This window comes from Ananas comosus, linkage group 18, assembly GCF_001540865.1.
Source record: "Ananas comosus cultivar F153 linkage group 18, ASM154086v1, whole genome shotgun sequence".
NCBI lineage: Eukaryota > Viridiplantae > Streptophyta > Magnoliopsida > Poales > Bromeliaceae > Ananas > Ananas comosus.
The window spans coordinates 7433181-7455460 of record NC_033638.1 but is presented as its reverse complement, the minus strand read 5'-3'; the positions used below and the strand labels follow the sequence as shown (position 1 = coordinate 7455460).

General features: G+C 31.9%; 3 protein-coding genes across 3 annotated transcripts; 1 reads left to right on the top strand and 2 right to left on the bottom strand.

Moving 5' to 3' along the window:
- LOC109724464 lies at nt 756-1643 on the top strand. Its single transcript, XM_020253301.1, has one exon. The coding sequence runs from the start codon at nt 829-831 to the stop codon at nt 1384-1386; it is 558 nt and encodes a 185-aa protein (XP_020108890.1). The 5' UTR covers nt 756-828; the 3' UTR covers nt 1387-1643.
- LOC109723742 (late embryogenesis abundant protein Lea5-like) lies at nt 8156-9040 on the bottom strand. Its single transcript, XM_020252220.1, has 2 exons — nt 8874-9040; nt 8156-8788 (listed from the first exon to the last, which is right to left on the bottom strand). The coding sequence occupies exons 1-2, from the start codon at nt 8945-8947 to the stop codon at nt 8566-8568; spliced, it is 297 nt and encodes a 98-aa protein (XP_020107809.1). The 5' UTR covers nt 8948-9040; the 3' UTR covers nt 8156-8565.
- Nucleotides 16303-18387, bottom strand: LOC109724360 (dormancy-associated protein homolog 3-like). Its single transcript, XM_020253156.1, has 3 exons — nt 18165-18387; nt 17871-18032; nt 16303-16753 (listed from the first exon to the last, which is right to left on the bottom strand). Exons 1-3 carry the CDS (start codon nt 18280-18282, stop codon nt 16662-16664), a joined length of 372 nt encoding a protein of 123 aa, XP_020108745.1. The 5' UTR covers nt 18283-18387; the 3' UTR covers nt 16303-16661.

The following is a 22280-nucleotide window of genomic DNA, read 5'->3' as shown; positions in this document are numbered from 1 at the left end:
CAAAAAAAAAAAATAATTTTTTTGCACGCTCCGTTTTTGAGAGAGAGAGAGAGAAGTTGGCGAAGGGGAGAGAAGGGTGAAGATGGGTGCACGCGGGCCACGCGGCACCCATCTGCATCCCTTAATTCGGAGAGGATGCCCATACAATTTTTACCCGTAATTATAAGACAAATTTTATAGGTATAGTTTACAAACTAATTAGTTTGGGACTATACAGATCGGCACAACGTGGCTGATTCGACAGTCACGAATCTCAGTTGCTTTTTCTCTCTTTCCAAAAATACAAAATTTTTTATTTTTTCATCCATGGCTATTGGATTGGCCAGGTGGCGCTGATCCGCATAGTCCCCAAACTATGCCCTTAAATTTTCTGTCCGCAATTATTCTCCTATATATAAATGTTCACGTAGCAATTTTCTCATTTATTTGTGTGGTCTCCATCGCACCAATCTCGGTACAGTTTTGTCGCATCCCAGCTCGCTTTTTAAACCGAGTCGGCGATCAAATTGTCTACAACCCTAGGTGTATCCGATGCTTGAAATTGGCCAATAGAAATGACCCACGTGGCTTCATACATGTGGCGACTAGGGTTGTATGCATCCAAGTTGTAGATAATTCGATACCGTCGTATGCAACTCTCTATCCGAATCCCATGCGACCATGTCCCAACTACCACTCCGCCGAGAATCCGCCACGTGTCCCAATCTCTCCACACGTGCCCCATTTTTTTCATCTATAAAAGTCCCCCATTTTCTAGTCCCCTCTTCTACTCCCCCCTCCTTCTCCCACACGTGCGACAAAACCCTATCGACCCCCTCCACCTCTCCAATGGCGCCCCTCTCCTCCTCCTTTCTCCCCCTCCTCCTCCTCCTCCTCCTCGGCGCCGTCTCCTCCGCGGCGAGCTCACCCCTCTCCTCCTCCTCCTCCTCGTCGTCGTCCAATCTCACCGCGTACGAGGTGCTCGAGTCCTACGATTTCCCCATCGGCCTCCTCCCCAAGGGCGCCCTCGGCTACGACCTCGACCCCAGCACGGGCGAGTTCTCCGCGTACTTCGACGGCACCTGTAGCTTCTCCCTCGAGGGCTCGTACCAGCTCCGGTACCAGTCCACCATCTCCGGCGTCATCTCCCGCGACCGCCTCTACAACCTCCACGGCGTCAGCGTCAAGGTGCTCCTCTTCTGGATCAACATCATCGAGGTCGAGCGCCGCGGCGACGAGCTCGACTTCTCCGTCGGGATTGCCTCCGCCAACTTCCCCATCGAAAACTTCTACGAGTGCCCGCAATGTGGCTGTGGATTGGACTGTGTGAACGCCCTCGCTCTTCCGGGCAGCGGCAGCGGGACTGGCACCGGCCACGGCGTGGGGAGGAAGGGGCTCTGGATGTGAGGCTGTTGGATTGAGGGATTAGGCCTTCGATTCCGTCGTCCTCGTCGGTAAAGTTGGCCCCTTTCACAATCTATTTATCGCTTCTCTGTAGTAGTAGTAGCGGTAGGGAGTCTCTCTGAGTTGCTAAATAAGCACGGATTTACGTTTATTTATGGATTTTTAGGGTGATGTACAAAACCCATCTAATCATTTCTCACTATGTTTATGATGAAATATTTAATATCGGCATCTTTTATCTACGATTATAGTATAGTTAATACCAGGTTTGTGTACTGTGATGCTTATTCAAAGTGCTCTGATCAACCCAAAAGCAGAAGATGATAGGTGGAAAAATTCTTGCATGTCATATACTGGGTAGGATTCTTGTTACTTAACAATGTAGTAAGAAGCCCCTGTTTTAGCTGGTTTTGGTTTTTCCATTTTGATACAATTGGGAGATTGTTAAGTGAAATGGCCGAAACCATCTTGGTTTTTCAGTTTTCTACTCAGACCGGAAATCGATTGGATGGTGGTTGTTGGGAGAAACTATATACTGGATGGTGAAAATGTGCCTAATGTGGTTTTGGGGTTTGTGGCATTCGAGGGGATGGCCATTCCTTTAGGTTAAATTCACAAGGGATCTGTTTTTGGTCATTGGTATTCCGTGCCTCTATACATGTACCCCTTAGTTAACCATTTGCTTACATAAATTTGCACACAATTGGATAAGCAGATAAGACTGGAGCGCATGCTTAGTGGATTTCTCAACTCTAGAATTGGACCATGTTTTTGTTCTTTTTGATTCCAGGAGTCAATTGGGATAGGCTTTCCACCTTTAAGCGAAAAGAACAGGACATTTTGGGGTGGAGATGATGGTTTCGGAGCTCTAAAGAAAGATTTCGGATTGAAAAGATGATATCAATTGACGATATCGATTGATAATTTTTATCGTTAATCTAGTTTAGTACTAGACTACTAGTATGCCTATGAATGCGCATATTGTCATCCTTTTATTTAGTAATAATAATTGTTCAGTGATTAAAAAGCAATTAGCAGCCTCCTGGTGGGATATAGATCAGGCTTCTTGAATGATAGGCTAACCTCCGCAATATTTAATCTCTTGAGGAACATGAAACTCTGACATCTCTTCTGAAGAGACTTAAAAGTCAATACAATTCAATTAAAGTCCACCTAATTTCAAAGCAACAACGTACACCTCTCATTGAATTCAATTAATTGTTCTGAACTAAAACCAATCAAATTCAATTGATACTTGGTTCTTGCAACATTACAAGGACGTTTTCCTTGGAAAGAAAAAGGAATTGATTCTTGCAACATTAAAATGATGTCTTTAAATGAGTTCAAAAAATGTTACGAGTAATACAACTTACATGTCAAGAATCATACTTCAACCAAGGTATGAATAAATATGGGACTTATCTTTTATACTGAATAATTGAAATCTCACTACTGATGCGAATCTAAATTCAAACCTTGTACATGAAATTAATTTCATGTCCAACTGAACTGCAATATGGATGCTAGACTGGAGGGGCAATGTACAGCCAATTTTTGCCCTAGAATAAGCTTTCTTGTCTGTAGATCTGCTGGATGGCTAGGAATAGCATGGTTGATTCTTCTTTTTGGAATTTTCCATTATTTTCCTATTTGGTGGCTGGTAAAATTTCCTGGTTTAAATTCCTTATGAATTTTCCAACACTTATTTCTTCTTTTGGATTTTTCTGTTGCTTTCCTATTTGATGGATGGTAAATTTCCTGGTCCAAATTTCTTTAAGAATTTTTGAATACTTTTCCCCTACCATAGCGACACTTCCTCGGATCAACCTATGCTAATCACCAATATTGCATATGATTGTCATGAATGGTTTTTCAGCTAAGTAGCTCATTTTCATTTTCTATCTAATGCATTGTTTTCTTAGTTACTCTGACATGCTGTATCAATAAAATTTTGTAGATTTGTAACATCTCAAGTTTTACTGGTGATTATTGTTAAGAAACTCCTGAAAGAGCCACTAGTTATGCATATGAAAACTAATTATCTGGTAACAACCTATATAGGAAGGGGTTTTTCCTTCGTGGCCGCAATATAGGTGTTGATTTGTTTAGCGATTCTTCAGTCTTAATAATTTTGATTTTTTTTCGCTAGTAGATTTAATCTACGATCTAAGTCGTGTGAGTTTCAAATTCGCAACGAGATAATCTTGCTCCTGTTCTTATTTACACATAATGAGAGATATGTTTGTGATATTAAATCGGCTTTTAAATGATTTATACGATATTTGGTGTATTAGTACCCTTTTCATTAAAATCCCTGCAGCAGCTTCCTGTTGCAGCAGCAAGGTTCTACTTTATGGGTCCAAAAAGCTCTTTATGGGGTTTCCACTGCAGCAAAGAACTAGTAAGTCATTATTCTAAGATCTTCTAGATGATGCATTGCCTCTTTTGCTTGACCAAATTGAGCCATAATGCTAGCATTGATTGATTTAGTCAAAACTCATGTTCATTACTTTGGTTAAATTAAAAAAAGTGTCTCTTTTCATAGTTGTTTATGAATAATATATAATGTTGCATATTTAAATTAATTAATTAGGTTGGAAAGAGTTTTAAGTTTTGAGAAACTTTTTCTAATGCTGATAATGACCATCGTTAAGTATGTCCTTATTTGCATTATTATTTGGAAAACTTAAATTTATTTGCTACCTTGTTTAGTTAAATACCGATTGTCCGATGCGGCAACACGGATGCTAGTTTTTCTTGTTTCTGAGTAATCTTTCGACGAATTTTACAATATTTCATCATATCGAGGATTTAAGTTGGATGAGTGTTGTATTTTACGAGATAAGCGGTTTAATTTATGGATAAAATGGTAATTTTAATTGACAATAATTAAAAATTGTCCTGTAAAACATGTGAATACTGAATTACTATAGTATTGCATGTGGTAAAGTAAGATTAATGTGGTAAAATAAACAAAGTTATAATTCAAATATGTAACGACCAAACTTGTTGGCAATAATAATTCGTTGAGCTCAAACTATCTGCCTAAAATGTTTATGTAAGACTTGTACTTTCGATTAGCTAATTAGCTCTAGTATTTACTAGTACTAATAATTCGTTAAATTCAAATTACAAATCTAAAATACTGAAGTCTAGTTATTATTAGGAGAACCTTTGGTTCTTACATTTTTATTTATAGCTTTGCGACCATCGAAGCTGGGATTATTCATTATTGGAGCCGCATGAAGTATCTATTTTACGTTTTATAGTTTTTTGACCATTTGATGCGGGATTATTGGAGCTGGGATTATTGGAGCCGCATGAAGTATCTATTTTAAAATACCAATAGTGTATTATAGGTAAGTTTTGTAATATGCTTCTTAGCATATAGAAAAATGATTTTTCGTTTTTGGGTGGGACTGGTGAAAATGTATAATAACTAATTCATTCTTTTTAATGACGCGTAATGCAATATTTCAATGACGCGTAATGCAATATTTTTACAACTCAAAAGGAATCCTAAGAGGGTTTTCCATCTGGGACTTGAATTCCCACGCTCCATTCAGGTACCTTTCCAGTGGAATACTTTTTAAGGTGAAAACATACTGAATTTATGTGAACTATGGGTCATTTTGAGTTAGGCTTAGTTTGGTATTAAGGCCTATCTAAGATAAAATGGAGTTGTGGAAAAAGTATATAGGGATATGTTTCTGCGTTCTCTGGTGGGGCCGCAGAAAATATAGCGTAACCAACTCATCGCAATATGCGGAACGCAATATTACGTACGGAAACAAACAGAGTATTTTTCCAACGTACTTTCTCCCCGCACGTAACGCAATCTCCCCGCAATCTCAAACGAAGTCTTAGCAATTTAATATTTTAAAATTTTAATTTAACTATCACAATTTCGATTTAATTAAGCTAAATGTACTTTATTTTAAAATTTAAGCAAAATTATTTTAATAAATTCATAGTTGCCAGAACAGTATGAAATATGCTAATTCAATCTGTAAAGATGAATAATTTACTTAAAATTTAAAGTTAAAAGTATCGTTAAGTGACTCAAATTAAATAAATTAAAAAATTAGATAATAAATCCAAATATTCGGAAAGTTGGGTAGTCGATTTATAATATTTCACAGTTTAGATAAGTTCTGTACGATTTTACCTTACTATTAAGTCATATATCCTTTGTGTCTTGTTGCGCTCTATAAGTAGTTTCAGAACAATTTAGGGGTGGATTGGGTAGAGAAGCTAGGAAAGCTAATGAGATTTTAGAGAGAAGACCCACTATTAAGGAAATAAAATTCCTAATAATTGTTGAGGCATGTGCTCTTGTTTCCACAATGTACTTGCTCACCTCATAGGATATACATTCATGTATATATCTTCTTGTCACCCCAACAACGATTGATGCCTAAGTAGCTTTTTAAAGCCGAATTTGGTTGGTTCTTGTCACGGGCTAAGCGCTTTTACTCGCAAAGCCCGTGTAATGCCTATCTTTCTGCTCGAAGATGAATAAGTCTAGTTCTTTGTTACTATTTTTGGACCTTCACGTTTTATGACTATATATGTAAAAAAAAAAAAGAAGAAAAAGAAAGAAAGACAGATATTTTTAAAAAACTAAGTATTTTACTACTTAAAAAAATAGAATTATAATTCAATTGTGTCTCGGCATTAAAGATGTCAATGGGTATGGATATCCGAAATTTTATCCGAACCCAAATCCGAATGAAACGGATATATCCGATGCTAAATGAATATGGATTCGAATATGGATATCAAAAATAGAAACCCGATGGATACGAATTCGGATATGGATTTTGACTGTACCCGACCCAAACCCGAATTTATTTGTATTATATATATATATATATATATATATATATATATATACTATATATATTAATATATATATTTGGTGTTATATTTGAATGTGTATTTTAAATTTTAGATTTAATATAATATATTTGAAATATTGAAAAAAAAATTATTATTTCATGTTCAAATTTTCGGGTTCGGGTTCGGTTTCGGATTTTTGGTCGGGTTCGAGTTTGGATATGGATTTTTAAAATCCCGGGTTCGTGATTCGGTCTCGAGTTTGGAGTCGGGTACGGATTCGGATTTTTAAAAATTCGTCCCGAATCCGACCTGTTGACATCTCTACTCAGCATGTGCTCTTGTTTCCGCATTGTCCTTGCTCACCTCATAGGATGTACATTCATGTATCATTTTGCCACCCGAACAATGATTGATGCCTAAGTAGCCTTTTTTAAAGCCGAATTTGGTTGGTACTGCTTTATTAAGTAACTAGTCGTTCACAATATCTGCATTGGATTTTATTATTAGTCACAAAATGGCATTTTGATCCTTAACCCCCCCCCCCCCACCCCCCAAAAAAATGGAGAAATATTGCTGGGGATTCAATTAACATTTAGATTATGTTCTCGCAAACTAATCTTAACTGATACAGCTCGAATTTGAAGTTCGTGCTTCTAACTACCGCCAAATTTCTTGTTTAAAGTATTACCATATTTTTCTTCTGCAACTCTTCTAGAACGATACATCTTTTTCTTCTTCATAATTGAGTTTTCCTTTACTTCTTTGCTTGAGAAGCAGAATGAAGTGTTTAAGTTCTTAAATAATCAAAATGTCTAATTGACCGTCTTTACGCTAGTAAAGAAGTTTCTGATGGTAGGTATCCAAAATTTTAAGGTTGAAAATAATTATTTTATATTTTTAATTAAATTTATTTTTTAAAAATAAATAAAGCCGGTAATATTTTACTATTCTCTTTCTCTCTCTCTCAAAAAAAAAAAGAGTCAAAACATCTAGAGCATTTAATTTTGGCAAAGGATAAAAGAGGTGTAAGTTTTAATTCGAAACTTTTATTTTTCATTTCAAGAAAAGGGGCCAACTTAGAACACCAATGAAATGTTATAACATATGGTAACTAATCAAATTGCTGAATAAAGATTTAAATTCATTTTCTCTTGGTTCCTTTGTTTGAAATAATATTGGTCAAGTTTAGCAATTCAGTGGGGCTTTTTTTCTCTTTCTTTTTTTCAATGTGAATGGTTGGAATTTGGTTATTTGATAGAATTTTTTTTCAATGTGAATGGTTGGAATTTGGTTATTTGATAGAATATTTTACTGTCCACTCGTTCAAAAGCTACTGCCTTTTTATTAGTCTTATCAAATTCCAAAGAGGCTTTTAGTCTCTCATGTAGTGAGTGCCATGTAAGATTTATATTTTTCTTATTTTTTTACTTAAATTTTTTATACTTTATCCTTTCTTATGTTTAGGCGGCGTGACAAATGAAATTGGTATTTTTCGACAAACTGATGCTCTTATGCTTTACAAATCCATACCGCAAAAAAGATCTATTATCCTATTTACCTATACTAAGGTTCTGTTTGTGTGTTAAAATAAATTATTTAGTAATAAATTATTTACCGTGATAGATTTTTTTAAAAAAAATTATTATAAGATTAGTCTAATTTCAACTTCTTGAAAGGATTGAAAACTTATAATTTGATAGAATAATATGTTTTATTTAGTAAATAATTAATTCTATTCTAAAAGAATAATTCGAAAGTTGAATATATTATGTTTTTCTAAATATTTCACTATATTGTATGTCTATTGAATATTACAAGTTTTTATGTAAAAAAGTTAAAAGATAAAAAAGTGCTGTAGGTATAACTCAAGAGCTGTTTTGGCATTATCAATAGAAGAAAAACACAATACCAAAATCTTCAAAGACATGAATGAAAATTAGAAAATGAGAGCTTCTGTTCTTAGAATTCATATGTGGATGATCTCCGAAATAATCTTCTATTTGTAGCACCGGTTTTAGTACACGAACATTTTGCGCTGATAATAGTAAATATTATATTGATAATATATCGTTTCCCACTACTTATCTCTAAAAATCATAATTCCCACCCAAATGTCAATAATCATCTCACTCCAATTACCGGATAAAGTTTGAAAATAAGTTGTCCAAAAAAAGTATCCATTTTAATACTCTAGAGATCACGACAGTTGCAAAGTTGTATCGAAATTTAGTACGAAAATTTTTAATATATTGATATTGATGTGTTTGGAGTTTTGGACAAGGTATTTTCAAACTGGGCCTAACAACCAAAGAAGGCTAATAAAGGATTTTGCGTGGGGATCTATTCGCGGGCCCTTCGAGGGAGAAACATCTCCCTCATCTCCGCCGCATCGACGGCCACCGCCCGGTTCCCGGGCCGGTAGTACCCGGTCACCGGATCCGGCACCCATGCCGCTTCTGCGGCCGCCGACTCCGCCTTCCTCCCTATCACCACCGCCACCGCCTTATCCTCCGCTGCCCTAACTTTCACCCCCGCTTCCGCCGCGGCTGCAGCAGCAGCATATCTGTTGAACATAAAAATATTAAAACACCGTTATCTAACAGCTTAAGCTTTCAGAACTTATCGAATTATACTTAAATTTTGTATACCTGCGCGATACAAGGGCGGCACCCTCGGCGAGGGAAGCGACGACGAGGCGGGGATTGAACAGAGCACGGGCCATCGGATCGATATCGAAACAGCTACGATCGGCGAGTCGATGAATGGCTCCGATTCTTTCTCTTTCTCTCGTGGATTTGGAATCGGAGGTTTTTGTGTTGAGGGGTGGGAGGGGAGGAGTATTTATAGGAAGGAGAGGAAAAAAAAAGAAAAAGAAAGTGGGGGAGGGGGCCGGGGAAGGGGGAAGGAAACGGCGGGGAAAACGGAGTGGGGATTGGAATGTTTTGAACGCGTCTAAAGTTGAGTGGGTCCACGCCGTTAAAGATCGCCGTTTAGTCGCCGACACGTGACAACGGGAAGTAAAACGGTCAAATTGTCCATTATGTGGGGCCCAATCGCAGGAGGGCAAATTCTGTACACGTGCGTAAGATTTTTTTTTTTATCAAATTATAATATGGTTAGACTTATACTAGTAAAATGTACGTGCAAATACACGTAATAATTTTTAGAAAAAGTTATAATTTTTTAAAATTATTTTTAAATTTTAGGCCATATTTTATATGATTGCCAAATATGTATCTGAAAAATTTAAAATAATAAATCACGCTATTAAGAAAGATATGCTTTAAATGATAAATAATTAACAATAATCTTTAATGCAAAAATTACTTTTGAAATTAAATAGAAAAATAAAATCTGTTAGGAAATAAATTTTTGAAATTAAATAGAAAAATAAAATCCGTTATCTTAAAAAGAAAATATATTTTGAAATTAAATAGATAATATCTAAAAAAGATATTTAAAAATAAATAAGAAAATATCTTTTATAGGATTTTCACACCTGTAATCTGTTATAGAGAACTTATTTTTGAAATTAAATAGAAAAATTTATATTTTAGGATTCCACATCAGTAATCTGTTATAGAGAACTTACGTATTCATTGCTGTTTCTATTTTTATTCTTAATTTAAAATTTTTCGTACGGAGAGAGAAAAATGGCGCTAATTTTCCCGCCGAAAAATGGGTCTGTCGACAGACCCAAATTGAATATACGTGCTTTTATATATATATATATATATATATATATATATATATATATATATATAATATATATATATATATAAAAATTAAAGTAGGTTAAATTCTCTACACATAGGCAAGATTTTTTTCATTTTTCATACAATAAATGATTTTTTTATTTTTTGTTGTGCATTGGTGGCGAGAATAAACAACCGCTTGATTTGTTTAGATGTAATTATAAATATAAAATTATTATACTATCGAAAATACAAAAAATTTGGTATTTTTAATTTTTTGACCCTTAAATTAAAAATTGTACGATTAGAATAATTATGGTCCTCCTTGGGATTAAATAGTACTCCTAGAATTAAGTGGTTTCTACCGAATAATAGTATTAATCCAAACGTTAGAAATAATCAAAGGAGTTGATCTAAAGGCCAATAAGTCGGAAGTATTAGATTCTTTATACTTTTGATAGTATAGTAACTCTACTTTTATATATATATATATATATACAGAGATATATAAAATTAAAATATAACTGTTATAATCATATATATCTTATATGTTTGAATATAATTAAATGTATTGTAATTTTAAATAATTCATTTAATTTTTTGCAATTAAAAGGTGTGTTTACATAACAATAGAAGTATCCTTTATGTTAAAAAAAGTACTATCTCAAAGGTCATTAAAGATGTAAGATTATTTTTTGTATAAAGTTATTTTTTTTCTAATTGATGTAGTTAGAATTACGGTTGGATTGTTTCAGCTAGTATAATTGAACTTCTTCATAGAGTTTGAACTACAATAGTTGAATCAAATGAATCAAACTAAATATTAAATTTAAATTTTTATTCACTAACAACTATAACTACATGCATCCAAACAATCTTTATTTAATTACGAAGAGCTCAAATTGATTCTGTTATTCGTGTACCCAAAATAATTCCGTCAAGGAAAAAATTTGCGTATAAAATTATAAAAAAATATTCTCTCCAAGCGGACTCAAATTTTTAAGTGAACCACACTCAAAAGATCTTATCAGTTTTGACTGAAACTGTTACTAATCTCGCCATAATTAATTTTCGTCTGAGACCAAAAAAAATGTATAACCACACAAATTTAATAAATAGGTAAAATAAATAAAAAGCTAATTATGTGATTGCGATAGCTAATTAGTTTAATTATTGAAAATTGGGGGGAAAAAAAAAGAAAGATTGGAACTAATGATGCTATTAACTTTTTATCTATTATATTTATTATATTATATTATATTATATTATATTATATATTTAATAATTTGTGGCGATGGGGTGTCCGACTGTTCGTGAGTGGAAGAAGGGCGGAGAGGTTTCGTGGAATCTGGAAGACTGGAATGGCTTCTGAAGTCGTCTAACGACGGCGCCACGTTTTTTTATTTTTCTTTTTTTTTTTACCGAATTATGCTTCAGGTTCCACAACTTTTAACATTCGTGACTTTTTAGTTCTCAAACTTGATGGAGGAATTCTACACTGTCACGTTTACACCGCGTCGTCAATAACAAGCTAATTAAATTTGATTGGTTTGTTACGCCACGTCACTAATATACCCGTTGCAAGGCACTGAAAAAAAAAATAATGAGGAATTTTCACTGTTGTCATATATTAATTTATTTTTATTTAAAAAATATAATTTTTATTTTTAAAATAAAAAGACTCAACGAATCAGAAGACAATCTTAACACATGGTAGCAGAACGGAACTTTGCGACGAGATGTCGTTGGGAAGCTTCCTGCTGAAATTTTATACATAGTTACAGCACCTTAATAGTTATTATTATATTATTGGTTATGATATTGATCAAAGATTGAAGTGTTCATCGGCACTGGTCATATCCATCGTACCGTATCGTGCCAGCAAGATATTAACACGATAACAGCCTCCGCGCAAATGGCATAACTCAAAACTTTATATTATTGAAATTAATAAGTAATTTTTTCAATAAAATTCAAAAAAAATAATAAAAATGCATAATAAATAATTGACATATTTTGTTGCTAAAATAAATAAATATTTCATACTATTATATAGTGACACACAATTTTTTTTTTTTATCGGCACTCATCGGCACGGCCTAACATGCATTATGTTGTACTGTGCCAATAAATTTTTGACACGATCTCGTACTACAACACTTAAATTCTCGATATTAATATACCATATAAGAAATACTGAATAGAGTTTTAAGTAGCTGTCAAAGGGTTGGATGGAATGATTCTACTACATTTGTACGTCAAGAAGAAGCAGAAGAGAAGAAGAAGCATCTATCGCATAATACGCCTCTCTCTTGACCCGGGAATGCGGGAGAAGGTGCCGTCTCCCACTATACTTCTTCTTTTTTTTAAGAGATAGGTAGCACGCTTCGTTTATTTCATTTAGAAATAAATTTAGCTGAAAATATGAATCAGCTACGATTCGAACTTAAATTTTGGGTACCAACCATCAAGTCCTTTGCTACTTGCTTTAGGGACGGTCGGCCTCCCGCTGTACTTCTCAACCCTAAAAAATCGCTTGTCCCTATTATACACACTACTATGTTCGTATGAACACAAATATAAAAAAATAAAATAATTTTGTGGAATATTTTTTTTTCCTTTCCTTTTTTGAAAAAAGTAATTTACTACTATGAAAAGTCATTTTTCCTGTTTCTTTTTTCTCTCTCTTTCCCTCTTCTCGAGTTTCAATTTAAACGAAATAAATTTTTTTTTTTTCTTGTAACCTTTTTTTTCTCCTCTTAAAATAATATTTTAATTATTTATACTTAACACTTTTCTTTACGTATATGCACAAAATTTTTTTGATAAAACCAAAACGTACGTTAAATTGAATAAAAGAAAAATTAGAGCTCAGAATATAATAGAATTACCATATGAAAAATAATATAATATAATCGATTCTCATCCAAATGATTAAAAGAAGTACTTACAAAGGGAAAGGCATTTTCAAACGTGTACACAAATTAATTAAAAGTGTATACATCATGCATGTCTACGCATCAATAGCATAACTGGATCGTAGTTTTCCTCGAAGAGCTTAAGACTTGGTTCTCGCTTTGCCACCAGAAAGAGTAGATGTGTTCGGAGACCACTTTTATAACATTTAAAAATATTTTTAATTTTCTCTTATTTTACGCTACAAAATTGTAGAGATGCTTTTCCGATGACGATTGCAATATCGCCGCTGTAATTTTATAATATTAAGAGAAGAAAAATTAAAAGAGTTTTTTAGATTTTTTAAGTATTCCAAAATAAAAAAATAACACTTATAGCAACTATATTATCAAACTAGAGATTTTTTAATTTAGTCATAAATTAAAAAAGAAAACAAATACTTAATTGAAACAAAGAAAAAGAGTCGGCTTGGAGCAGAAAATTAAAATGAGCTTCCCCACACACAAATAACAAATGAAAAAATTAAAGGGCGCGGCGCACTTTGGTCCTAAATAGAAAAATAAAATTCATACACAAATTTTTTTGGTTATAAATAATTAACAACAAAAATTATAATTAGGGTATTCTCAGGCAAATGAGAATTTTTTTTTTTTTTGAGGGGGGTGAAGATTACCATGCAACTTTTATAATTTTTATTTTTTGACTTCTTTATTAAAGTCAATGATTTTAATTAACTCGTAGCAAAGCAAATTGAGCAAATTAACAGCGAACAGCTGATTGAGCAGATAACTTTTAATAATCGAAAAACTGGAAAAAAAAATTAAAAAAAATTAAAAGTGTAAGGTGTACGATTAAAAACAAAGAGCTTGGGGACTTCGTACATTTTCTTTTACCAATTGTTGTCTAAGATAGGCCCACAAGAAAATAATAAAATATATATATATATATATATATATATATATATATATATATATATATATATATATATATAAACCAATTAAATTACGCAAGTGTTTGTTCTGATGTAAGTAAAAAAGCATGAGGAAGAGAAGTTCACTTAAACTTGACTTCCACCGACACGCTCCGTGTAAGTCAAAATGCACCCGTTCCACAGAAATTATATTACACTGTAAGTGAGGAATTTCGTAATTTTATTATAATAACCAAACCCAGTAGCTAGGATGGGATAGTACTCGATTCATATTCATATCCATCGGAATACAAATTCGAATAATTGATGAAATTAAAATCCATATCCCATTCAGAGATAGAGATAGAGAGAGAGAGAGAGAGAGAGTAGTGCTAGCTATATATACAGAGAGAGAGAGAGAGTTCCGCTGTTATATTTTTATAAGTCCGATCACTTTTGTACTCATAAATTATCGATTTTCGATAATAAAGCTTTCAAATTGACGATCCATACTTTTAAATATTATTTAAAGCATTTTGAGTTTTTAAAAATTAATTTTCATAATTTTTCGACATCATTTACTTCACGATAAAAAAAATCTCAAAATCGATAATTTTAACGACCGGTATAGAATACTTATTAGTTTAACGGTATACAAAAATCAAGATTAATTAATTTTTTGATAAAAAAAAAACTATTTACTATCTAAATAAAGATTAATAACTCCGATCTTAAATTGAAGTATCCGATCCTCTATTTTTAAGACGTCGTTCAATTTTAACCGTTCATTTTATATCTGCTTAATGAACTTTATTATAATTTTAAAAAAATTACAAAATTTTTTATCCTAAAATTTTAAATGTCCTAAATTATATTTAACGGTATGAATCATAAATTCGGAAGCTATATCATCGAAAATAATTTATTAGTACGAAAGATTCTATACTCATAAGAATACTGTGCCCTACTCTCTCTTTCTCTAGAAGCTTCTTAAGTTTTATTAAAAAATATCAAAATATAAAAAAGACTTGGGAATCCTAAAAAATTATATTATAAATAGATTTAAAGAAGATGCAACCTGTTGAAAATTTCAAAATATATGAAAACCAGTTTCAAATTCAGATAATCTGAATCCAAATCCGACTTTGAAGACCTATACAGATCCTGAATTCAAATCGGAATCCTAGTTCACCATCTAAATCCAAGTAGAATAATAAAATTCCAAACTATATGGTCCATATTCGATAAATTTTCGGATTCAGAGTTGGGTCAGGTCGGATTATTATTCGACCAGTTTTAATCCCTATTACTAGCACTAATAATTTATTAGACCCAAACCACTGGTAAAATATATTCAAGCCTAGTTATCAATATTAGAACCCTTATATTTATATTCCGAATCATAGTCTCAATTTCCATCTAATGCGGACTGTTGGGCCATCACAGACTCGCCTTTTAAAGTCTTATCCTAACGTCCTCGTTATATCTTACTCTCTGACCTAAAATTACTAGACGCTGTGAGATTTATGTCACACTTCTGACAGCCAAGCCACCTCTGTAACACTCCAATAATTCGTCATTGAATGTGAAAAAGGAATACGATTGAAAATGTAAGAACGAAAAATTCTAATACTCATAACTGGACTTAGACATTTCATACAAGCAGTTTAGCCCCATCCTGTTAGTAATGCTAATCATTATATTTATTTTTGACCAAAATGAAACATTATAAATGACAAATCATTTTGTACGTGAATTCATCTCCGATAGTTACGAATTTTACTAATAATCAATCATAACCCACAAAAAAAATTTGAATATTATAAAATATTATATAAAGTTATTGGATTTTGTTTTTTTTTTTCTGTAGTGATTTTTAGCCGAAGAAACAACCAAATAGTTGGTGGCTTCCTCAAATTACTTCTCACATTTACTCTAATGAAACAGATGCTCTTTTACTATCACACTCTTTGCTAAATGTTCGAAAATAGTGCAAAACTAATTCAAGAACTTTTTTTTTTATATAAAAAAAAGTAAATTTAAGAAGTATTTGGACTGATAAAAACAACAGTTTATTAATCTAAGAAGATTGACAAAACAACAGTTTATTAATCAAAGAAACTCACAGTGAAGAAAAATACATAGATAAGTGATTTTAGCAGTAAGATATGAGAACAGAACCTGAGTTGAAAAGGATAACCCAAAGATCACATTAGTTTATTAATTGAGCTTAACAATGACAACCATAATTAAACTCCTAAAAAATTTTGGCGTCAGCTATATGACATGCATAGAACGACAACTATGGATTAATTGAACTTATATAAAGATCTAAAACACTGCTAACAAACATCATGATAAGATATAAATAACACCAAAGTCACAAAGACCACCCACCAACTCCATCCACTTGAATATAAACAAAGAACATATTACAATATATATATATATATACCAAGGATCACATTTTATTAATTGATCTTAACAATGACAACCACAATTAAACTACTAAAATTTTGGCATCAGCTATATGACATGCATAGAACAACAAATATGGATTAATTGAACTTATATAATGATCTAAAACACTGCTAACAAACATCATGATAAGATACAAATAACACCAAAGTTACAAAGATCACCCACCAATTCCATCCACTTGAATATACACAAAGAACATATTACAACATATATATATACACACACCTAACAAGAGCAAACACTACATAACACAACCACAAGTTATTAAAGGCCCAGTCCAACACCTACAATACTCCCCACTAACATACATCTAGGTTTAAACATTTACTTCTACATGATAAGCAAAAAGATCGAAAACTATGCTACTTCGTCCCTCTCTTTTCTTGCTCGCTCTCTTCGATCTTTCGTTCTCTCAATAATGTTTAGTAGAGAGATCAAACTTCAAAAGGAGGAGTAGCGCTCTTAGGCCCAAATCCTCCTCTCTCATATGCATCTGATAAAGATTTCCTCCTAAACCGGCCACCTCCTGAGGATTACGATCATAAGCTTCTTGCTTTAGGTCATAGCAATACTATCAGCAATAAGACATATATCATTCTAAAGGTTAACCGAATATTTATCAAATATAAAAGCATTAAGTAGGGGTCACTTGACAAGGAGATAAAGCTATGCTACTCGAGAAATTTTAGTTTCCAAATGTTCGATAACACTAATCAATTAATACTTTATTAAGTTAATTTGGTATGCTCGAAGTGCTTGCGAGAGAAGGTTGGAAGTTCTTTACATAGTATATTTTACAGGGCAGATATTAGATTCATCGAATCAACCGGATTCAATATATTTAGTTGTCAATATAGTAAAAATAATTCTGTTAATAATACTGCACATTTTAAACATTCACCAACTCCACCCCAGATCAACATTTAACATTTCAATCCCCTTCCTCTTCAACTTACTTAGTAAAAGTAGTTCTGTTAATAATACTGCATATTTTAAACATTCACCGACTCCGCTCTAGATCAACATTTAACATTGCCACAGTAGCAGTCGATATCCTTAGCATTCTTTCCTGTACATTATTGAGTTGGATTTTAAGAGGGGCTCTTTTGTAGCAGTATTCTAAACACGAGATCATCCCGTCACTCATCAGCAGCAAAATGCATCCGAGCTATCCATCGTGGACGCATCGAATGCATCCCACCACCAATAAGCCACGGAATGATTCCGTGCATGGGAAATCGCTGCACACGAAAATGCACCCAACGAGACCGGGCTTGTTTCTAAAAAGGCCTCAAAACAACAATGTAATGACCAAATATGGGCCGTACTTTCCACTAATGGCCCGATTCTTTATCTACATGGACTGGGCCGTTATTGGGCTGTTATTGGGCCGGGCCGTTATCAACCCTATATAATATAAAAAAAAATTGGTGACCTTTCTCTACTATTATACCATCTAACGATCTCCACCGTCCATAGTTGAAATCACGGTCACAATCCACCGACCTAAAATAAAGCCCTCGCAGATCTCGGAAAGGGGTCGCATGTTTCCGAAACGGAAACACGAAATAGCAATAAACCCTAACCCTAATCCTCGCTACTCTTATACTACTGAGAGAACACGACGAATCCGAAACCCTCACCTGCGTACGGCGATAGCGGCGGGGTCGACCCCGCCGGAGACGGCGGCGGCGTCCCGCTCCCCGTCGGCGACGGGCAACCCGTCGGCGATGGGCAACCCGCCGGCCGCTTGATCATGATGCTCCGCGTCACCCTCGGCGCCGCCTCCGCCGCTGCCGAAGCATCTGCGACCACGAACGAAACCCTAGATCAGATCTGACCCGTCCGATCCCCGATCGTCCCGGATGCAACAGCGCAGGACGAGGGAGAAAGTGGGGGCGGGGGGGGGTTTAGGGTTTTGGGGGGAGTTAACGGACCTTTAACGGCGTTAGGGCGTGGGGTGACGGAGGAGGACGGCTTGCGGAGGCGGCTCAGGCCGGTGTCGGGGCGTGGGCCGGCGACGGTGTCGTCCCAGAGCTTGTCGAGAAGGCCCATGGAGTTCGAGTTATTTACGAGAGAGCCCCTGGGGAGGAGAGCTCGGCAATGGCGAGCAGAGAGAGAGAGATGGACGGAGAAGGAGAAGAAGAAGAAGAAGAAGAGGAGTAAGGGAGTGTGGAGAGATATTTATGAGGTGAAAATGTACTGAGACCCCCCAACAATTTGATCTTTTCAAATCTCCCCTTGGCTCCATAAATTCCTCAAGTTAACTGAGTGAAATTAGTAAAGAAAAAAAATTAAAAAAATAAAAACATGTACGTAAAGAGTGTAAAATGTATGGATATATGAAAACTATTATGCATTTTTATTCAACTACTAGTAAAATGTACGTGCAAATACACATAACAATTATTATAATTTATTTCAAATCAATATAAATTTTTACATTATATATATCCAAAATTTTACAATAAAAATTATATTTATAAATTAATATATTATATTTTATTAGAAAATATTTACAATATCCTACGGTATTCTTTTTTTTATATACATCGAATATTTTTAGATACTTTTTTATTTTTGATGAATCAAATTTAAATATGTGTTTTAAATTAAAAGCATCAAAATTTAATTCACATTTATTTTAAAATTTAAAATTTAATTTTGATCCACTATAATAAAAAAATTAAGTGTTAATTCAAATTTGATATTAAAAATTAAATTTAATTCATAATTTAAACTCAAATTTTGATTTTAATATAAAATAGATGAATAGAAATGCTATTTTCTAATAAATTGATCATAACCGTTTATTTTTATTTTAGATATTTTTTAACAAATTGATTATAATCGTTAGTAGGATTGAATTTATAGATAGATAGTAATACTATTTTTTAATAGATTGATCATAACTGATATATTTTTTTAACAAATTGATCATAATCATTTGTAGATTAATTCTAATCGTTCGTTTTTATTTAAAATATTTTTAATAAATTAATCATAACTATTCGTAGGAAATATTATAAATTAATCATAATTATTCGTAGGGAATATTTTTTTTTTTGTTGATATAATAGATATTTAATAGATGGATCATAATCGTTCATTTTTATTTGAGATATTTTTAACAAATTAATCCTAACCATTCGTAAGGAATATTATTTTATTCTTTTTTAGATTCTGTCTGTCATTGTCGGACTTCTTATACGCTTTTATATATATATATATATATATATATATATATATAGTATAGATTGTAATCTTCTAAATTTCTTTATTTTATTATTTATTATTTTATTTTATAATTTGAAGTATTTAATTACGCTTTTATTTTAACGTGCATGACTATAGTGTGTTATATAATTTATAAATAAATTTATAATAAAATGTGATAAGATTTTTATAAAGTAAATAGCATTTTCCATTGAACAAATTAGAATATAAAGTATTCGAATAATAAAATTTAAGACACTAGATAAAAATAGAAATTAATTTAAAAAAAAATTATATAATTTTATTTTTAAAAAGGTTAATTATATACAGCTCTCTATAAACATATCGAATAGCAAATATACTCTTACAAAGTTTAATTTTTTATTTTTATTTCTGTAAAAGTCCTATCGTTTTTAAATATACCAATTCTGTTAGAATTAATTAAAAAAATATAGTTAACCACGATAAAATAATTAATCTTGATTAATAAATGAGTTAAATTAATTTTTTTATTTTTCTTATATTATTAGGTAAAATATTTTTTAGAATGATAGTTCTATATAATTCTAACAGTTAAATTTTTAGAGAGATATATTTATAAATGTAAAATATTATTTTACTTATCTGCTCTTAAAAAAGAGGGGCAAATACGAATATAATTAGACTTTTGCAGAAATTAATATAAAAAATAAATTTTATAGGGATAAATTTATTGTTTGATATGTTTATTGGGAGTTGTATGCAATTAACCTAAAAAAATAATGTATAACTTTGAGGGCTGCAGTTTTGATTATTGCTATTTGTGAGGGGTTTCTGAGACATTTGCAACCTATTAATGGAGTGTAGAACGGGCATACGATGGAGAGATCTCAGCCGTTCATGTGGATCTGAGATAGTGACGTGGCGCAGGTGGGTTGGGCCCATCTGTGCGGATAAGATTGGACATCACAAGAGCGCCGCCTCTGTCGTGGCGCCACGTGGCGAATAACGTACGGGATCACGTGACCCGCGACCAACGTGATAGCTCAGTATACCTATCAACTTATTTTGTCTTACACAATTAAATCTATATCTATATCTATACTTACTACTACATTAAAGAAGAATTTGAGGGGACCATGGGGTGACACGTGTCCCCCCAACCCTCCCCTACTCTCTCCTAATATATAAATAAATAAATAAATAAATAAATAAATATATATATATATATATATGATTTTAAAATTTTATAGTATAAAATTTAAAATTTTCAAAATTAAAATTTAAAATTTGAAATTCCTAAACTCTATAAAATTAATTAATTAATTTTATTAATAATTAATTGTATCTAATATAAATAATTAATATTATTAATAATACACGTAATAAATCGCATAATAAAATCTAATATGATCAATGTATAAAAAAATACATAATTTAAATTTGACGAGTAAAATTTTAGAAATATAGTACGTGTGTGTTTATATATATAATTAAATTTATTAAACAAATTCTTCTATTATTTTATTTCCCTTCTATTTATTAATTTCTTAAATTATTATTTATCTCGAATCTTTTTCACATAAATCTTTATAAAATAAGTTGTTGTTTAAATAATTTTTATTTAAATAAAATTAACTATTAAATTATTTTTATATATCTTTATTTAATTAATAATTAGACATAAAATTATATAAAAAAATAAAAAAATTAAACTTTATTATAAAAATATTTTTATATCCGCAGTATCGCGCGGGTATTTTACTAGTGTGACAATTAAATGTGGAGGAGGTTTTGGATTACTAAGCCTATAAATTTTTTAAAATATAAAATTTTAAATATTTAAATATTTTATTTTATAAAAATAGGTTGATAAAAGTGCTAATATTTTATTTTAATTTATATATTTTTTACATTCAAATTTTAAAAGATGTATAATATTACATTTTAAAAATTAATTTAATCCATAAAAAAAACGGTGTCTAACTTTTCGCATTTAAAAAGCGTTAATTTATTCATCGTATAAGTCTAATTTTGTAAATAAATTTTTAAAAAAATTATTTTTATAATTATAATATTTTTTCAGTTTAAAAAATTCAAATTTGGATCTCTTTGGTCGAGCATAACCTATAAATTTTAGGATAAACTTCAAATACCACTTCTATAGTTTCGTACTTTCTCACTTTAGTACCCTGTAATTTGAAGTGTTTCAATTTTATTACCTTGTGGTTTTATTTTTCTCTTTTTGTCGATCTCTCCGTTAACTTTTCGTTAAATTATATAAAAAATCTTCAAATACCTACATATAATTTATTGAATATTTATTTTAGTACATTTTAGTTTTCACTTTATCACTAATTTAACAAAAAAAATTAATAGAGCGAATAACAAAAAAAATAAAATAAAATCACAGAGTATAAAAATGATACACTTTAAATTATATAATACTAAAATAAAAAAGTGTAAAATTATAGAAGTGATATTTGAAATTTTTTTAAAATTTTATATACAAGATATTCTCACGTATTGCTAAACGCCCACATGGTGTGCATTAATGCACACACAAGTCTATGGTCCAAAAAATGGTAATAATGATTGAAGTTTTTCTAGAGGTACTAATATGTTAAATTCACTCAATTTTTTTTTTTTTTTTTTTTTTTTACATGGGTAATCTTGTATTTTTTTATTTTAATATTTTATAATTTAAAGTGTATTAAGTTAATATTTTGTAATTTTATTTGTATCTTTTCGCCAGCTTTTTTGTTGATGTATCGTTAAATTATATACAAAAACTTTAGATATCTCACCTAACTTTATCGAATATTCACTTTAGTATTCTTTAATTTTAACTTTATCAC

What these genes read in the sequence shown, in the direction of transcription:
- LOC109724464 (XM_020253301.1), top strand. Translation starts at nt 829, where the DNA reads ATGGCGCCCCTCTCCTCCTCCTTTCTCCCCCTCCTCCTCCTCCTCCTC.
- LOC109723742 (XM_020252220.1), bottom strand. Translation starts at nt 8,947, where the DNA reads ATGGCCCGTGCTCTGTTCAATCCCCGCCTCGTCGTCGCTTCCCTCGCC. An exon ending in GCCGCCCTTGTATCGCGCAG is followed by an intron (nt 8,789 to 8,873) that starts GTATACAAAATT and finishes TATGTTCAACAG; the next exon opens with ATATGCTGCTGCTGCAGCCG.
- LOC109724360 (XM_020253156.1), bottom strand. Translation starts at nt 18,282, where the DNA reads ATGGGCCTTCTCGACAAGCTCTGGGACGACACCGTCGCCGGCCCACGC. An exon ending in ACGCCCTAACGCCGTTAAAG is followed by an intron (nt 18,033 to 18,164) that starts GTCCGTTAACTC and finishes TCGTGGTCGCAG; the next exon opens with ATGCTTCGGCAGCGGCGGAG. An exon ending in GCCGCTATCGCCGTACGCAG is followed by an intron (nt 16,754 to 17,870) that starts GTGAGGGTTTCG and finishes CGTAATCCTCAG; the next exon opens with GAGGTGGCCGGTTTAGGAGG.